Below are 5430 nucleotides of genomic sequence, written 5' to 3' on the forward strand. Positions count from 1 at the left end.
TTTTTACTCAGTTTCTTCCTCCTCTTCTGTTCCATTACACTACTCTCATCTGCCGAATAAACATATGGGTACGTTTATTAATTTTTTGAAAACCAGTAATTTTTTTCAACTTCGTGTGAAAAAAATTGACAAATCATCGACGTGAAGACGTTTATAAACGCGTATTGTAGCGAGAAACTTGTCATTTTCGGGCCGGTTTTTGCAATCACCGCGTGCATAAATTCGTCTGAATGTTCTATTGTCATGGGTGGTGCTTATCAAAATACGAAATATTAAATGCTCTTTTTTTTGTCTATTTAAATTCCTAATTGCAAATAACAGTTAAAGATTTTGTGCATATATCAGTAAGGGCGCATTTTAGTACAAGAGACACAGGTTACTCGTCAATTTTGGTAATTTTACGGGGGGTACGTTTATTCCGGGGGTATGTTTATTTGATTTTGAAGATTTGTCCGGGGGGTACGTTTATTCCGGGGGTATGTTTATTCGGCAGATGAGAGTAACCTCCGACCTGGCCAATGACATGATCGTGGACGTCTGCCACCATGGTGACTGGTGCTCTACCGCTGTCACCATATACTAGTAGTACATGTAAACTATGTGTGTTTGAGTAAAAATTAACAGGGCAGACCATGTCCGAAGGTAAACATAATATGCATTTGCTTTGCAAATGTTACTTCTTTAGTTTAGATTCCAGATGGACCTTATATGATAATGTTATATTGTGAAATTATCATTAGATCAAATTTCAAGAAAAAAAAATTATATCGTTATTGTACAGGAATACTTGATCTTCCCTACGGACCATTCTGGAAGCAGCAGCGCAAGTTTACCATCATGGGTCTCCGAGACTTCGGCTTTGGAAAACGCAGTTTGGAGGGGAAAATCCTGGAGGAAATACAAGGGCTACGGGAGGAAATACTCAAGAAGGGAGAGAAGCCGTTCAGCATCAGGCTTCCGCTTCAGAACGCAGTTGGTAACGTCATCTGCTCCATAGTACTTGGCAAACGCTTCGAGTATAATGACAAGAAGTTTGAAAAGATCATGAAGGCTTTTGATCAAAATCTTGGTTTTGAACAACAAGTGGCAGCCATAGCAAACTTTTTCCCATGGGCACGGCACATTCCAGTGGTGAAGAGAGCTTTTGCCAAAGTGCAGACCAACCTGGAAACCTGCCTTTCTGTCATGCGAGAAGACATTGCTGCGCACAAGGAAACATTTGACCCCAACGACATACGAGACTTCATCGATACATTTCTGCTAGAGATGAGGAACAAGGTGGTCTTACTTTTTGTAGTTGCTTTTGCTCTAATTGTATGTGAGGTTTGTTCAAGTCTTTTTTCCTGTTGTTAGGCCACACCAATTTAATTTGTTGGTTCTCAGATTTTTCAGAAAAAACATGATACCACAGGGCAAAGACAAAATAAGAATAAATACAGGTCAAGGCAACCTATATATTAAAGCCCCAAATACTATGATAGGAGCCATGAAGTCAACACAAAAGGCTGGGTTGATATTCAAAAAATGAATTTTGAACTTTTAATCAAACCACTATCATGACTATCCATCCATCCATTCATTTCAGGGAGAAGGAAATGACTTCACAGACAAACAGCTGGAGTACCTGATTGGAGATCTGTTTCTAGCTGGAACAGAGACCACATCCAGCACCCTAACCTGGGCCCTCCTGTACATGCTGAGACACCCTGACGTACAAGACAACGTGCACCGAGAGATCGACGAAAACATCGGGCAGAACTTCACCCCGTCTGTCAGCCATCGCAGCCTGCTGCCCTACACAGAGGCCGTCCTCGCAGAAGTTATGCGTATCAATCCCATTGCCGCAAATGGCGTCATGCACAGCACATCCAACGACACCACCCTGTTTGGCTACGACATACCGAAAGACACGACTGTGTTCCCCAACCTCTGGGCAGTTCTGCATGATCCCGAGGTCTACCCTGAGCCGGATGTCTTCAAACCTGAGAGGTTTCTGGACGACAGCGGTCAGATCAGAAAGGGGGACAACTTCATTCCATTCTCCATGGGTAAGTTGCAAAATTTTGTCGAACGGACATACAAATGTACATCATCACAATATCATAAATACAGGGTTCTCACCAGAATTTTTTTACAGGAGTGTAGGGGCCTTTAAAACCTATTTTGGGAGCAAATTTTTGTTTGGTCCTTACATTACATAATGCTGTCTTCAATGTGAGCTCTGTGTTCTGTTGCCAGGTCGGCGTGTGTGCCTGGGGGAACAGCTGGCCAGGATGGAGCTGTTCCTGTTCTTCACCTCCCTCATGCAGCACTTCACCTTCAAACTGCCAGAGGGCGCCCCTCTACCATCCACCATGGGAAAAGTTGGGTTTGCAAATACGGCCGAAGATTTTGATCTTCATGCCATTCCAAGGGAGTAGAAAGTTGAACTGACTGGCCTAAATCACATGATTGCCAACCAAAGTCACCTGATTGCAACTTAAATGGCTTAGCCCTTAGCTATCTGTTAAAAAGTATTGCATTTTGTTTTAATTTACTATGATCAATTCGTATTTCATTGACTTTTGAAATCGTATGACTGATTTCTGATAATACTTAATGATGTATGATTTGTATAATCCACCCTTCATATTGCTTGTAAATGTAGATCAAATATTAACCAGTTAACACACCAGTTGTGCCACTTAAGTAATACGAGGTTCAAGTAGTAACTAAAAACTGTGTAAGAAAATGCAGTGTCTTTATGGTGTGAGTGCTGAAATATGTTCTCAAAAATGTAAAACAACAAACTATATATATTATTTAGAGTTCTCTATTTTTTGCTTCATTGTTGTTGTGTTTTTTTTCTTATTCATAAGAAAAAAGTCATACTCATAGTCAAGCAACTGTGGATAGATTTTGAAAACTGTCAGACGTTTCAAATAGCATCCCCTACTCATTGGTGATGAAACGTAGTGGATGCTATATGTACTTGCAATGTCTGACAGCTTCCAAACTCTATCCAGTTGCCTGAGTAACCTGAGTTTGAGTTTTATTTAGATCCACAATTAGCCTCATAAAAGGCTATTCTTCCTGTGGTCTACACATTAAATTCATATTATACATACATGTATTACAATTGAAGAGGAACATACAATTCCTTAAATACACTATTTACAGTCCAATACTTTGCTAGTTGTCGCCTGTGTTGTTCCAGAATTGTGACATTCTGTACAGAAAGCACCTTTTCTGAGAGTTGGAGTTTGGTTTTGGTAGTCTGATTTTTTTTGTACTGGTTGAGAGTAGAGCTGTGTACCTAAACAAATTTTAGGTACAGGTACAGGTACAGGTACACAGGTTTAGGTACAGGTCCGGACCTGAACCTGTACCTGAACAATTCGACCAATTTATATGGTCTTCTGAACTCCTTCAATAACAAAAAAAAACATAAATAAACTTGATAGTTAAGGTTTATTCTTTGTTCATGGCGAATGCTCAGATAAAATATAGGCAAAACTAAGTGTTTTGTTTTCATGAACACGCTGTCCTTACACAGGGACCCATTGTTAACCACCTTTATACACATTTGAGGTCACAAATAGGCATAAAATTGGTGTGAAATTGTTTAGGTACAGTACCGGTACTGAGGGAGTAGGTATTTTGGACCTGTACCTAATCAATTTTTCTGGTACAGTATCGGTACTGCGTACCGGTACACAGCTCTAGTTGAGAGTGTCCGGTAGTTTTGAATCTCAGATTGGAATGTAAACCTGAGCAACCTGGATCAAACATTCATCAATATATATTGTTTTCAGCTTATTTTTACTAATATGTTTCTACAACTAATGCATTATATGTATGATTTTGAAGGCATGGCGGTTAAGGCTTGATAAACTAATTATTAGGGGAGTGGTGATTTTGTTAGTGCTTTTATTCACTGAAAGGGAAATGGTTGGATGTGGGGATTTTATATAACGTGATGCATTAATTAAGAAGAAATAGAATTATTACACGAAAGGGAATAAAGTCTTATTGCATTATACAGTAAAAAAATCTCATTCTGTCTATGTTTGAAAAAAGTTTTGTGTTTAAAAGATGTGCAAAATGGCTTATTCCAAAGAGACCTAAAATCTTAAAGTTTAAACCACGAAGTCAGGTAACAGCGTAACAGATGTGGAATGATAAAATAATGTAAAAGTTTGCAACCAAAAACGTTGTAAAACATTTTTTCATGCACAGAAGCCCGTCCCCTACAAGAACAATGTGTCCAGCACTGAACGTTGCCACGCCCACCCAACATCTGCTTGGAGATTGCAGACGACAGCAGTCTTTTAGTCTTCTTCTAAACAAAAACCCCGAAATTTTCCACGATGTTGCTTCCGACTTTTCAAACATTTTTGCTTGAAATGACGAGGAAGGACTTAGGAAACAACCTGACAGTAACTTACCTCCTAAAACTGACGTTAAACAGCCTACAAGGACGATTTTTGCCCGAGGTGTCCCTTCCAGTTCCAAGCACGGCCGCCATCTTGATTCGCATCTCCCGGGTTCTATTTCGCAATGCACCATGGGTACCACTTGTACCCTTCATAATGTATTACATCAATCAACTTTAAACTTTTCATAAATAATTATGGCATGAACAATTTACTTTACATTCAATGAATTATGGCAGCTATGCATTAAGGGCGCTACTTATGGAATAAAATAATTACAGGATAATGTATATTCCCCCTGCTTTTCCTGTATTTTGCTACTTTCCTTGCATTTTTCACAATTTTCTTCCGATCCTAATATTTTACATGGACATAATAAATGAAATTGGTCCCCAGGGATATTGAAGGAAATGTTTAAAGCTCATTGACGACATTACATCATATTGTCTGACATAAAATAACTGGTTGAATGAGAGTGGTAAAACTAGATGGTGCTGTCCTTGGTGCTGAATAGTTAGGCCATGTTGATTTTTGATTATATGGATGACATCCGGGTGCGCATGAATTTTCGTTCGTTTCCAAAAAGAAAAAAAAGTTTTCAACCATACCATAAATTATACTTAAGCAGCTAAATGGGCAAATATTTGCCGTAAATTGCAATATTGCAATATTGGAAAACAATACTAACGTTAATGTCATAGAATGCCAATTCCAAAGGAAATGAAGAAAATGTGAAGAAATGAAAATAAAGAGTACTAAGGCCACACCAATTTAATTTGTTGGTTCTCGGATTCGCTTCTTCATTTTTTTCTGATTTGCAAAAAAAAAAAAAATTTGATTCTGGTCCTGAATCAACTGAAAAATGCTCATATTTTGCCCCCCAACAGTTGAGGAAAGTCCTTTTCTTCCTAGTTGTTACAGTTTTCCCATCTATCATTGCAGCCTTTTGTGTTGACTTCATGGGTCATTTTGTAGCATTTAAGCCTATACATGTAATAGGATGCCTAGACCTGTT

The 5430-nt window shown here is 38.7% G+C and overlaps 1 protein-coding gene across 1 annotated transcript in view; it reads left to right on the top strand.

The window, feature by feature from the left end:
- LOC109461725 (cytochrome P450 2U1-like) overlaps window positions 1–2547 on the top strand; it is a 5856-nt gene extending 3309 nt beyond the window's left edge. Inside the window, exons 4-6 of the mRNA XM_019758113.1 lie at window positions 1198–1278; window positions 1586–2048; window positions 2239–2547. Coding sequence (XP_019613672.1) covers window positions 1198–1278; window positions 1586–2048; window positions 2239–2420 — 726 coding nt within the window. The 3' untranslated portion in view covers window positions 2421–2547. The remainder of the gene's footprint in view (window positions 1–1197; window positions 1279–1585; window positions 2049–2238) is intronic.
- The last annotated feature ends 2883 nt before the right edge of the window (window positions 2548–5430 follow it).

Source organism: Branchiostoma belcheri, unplaced genomic scaffold (genome assembly GCF_001625305.1).
Source record: "Branchiostoma belcheri isolate BF01 breed outbred unplaced genomic scaffold, Haploidv18h27 scaffold95, whole genome shotgun sequence".
Taxonomy (NCBI): domain Eukaryota; kingdom Metazoa; phylum Chordata; class Leptocardii; order Amphioxiformes; family Branchiostomatidae; genus Branchiostoma; species Branchiostoma belcheri.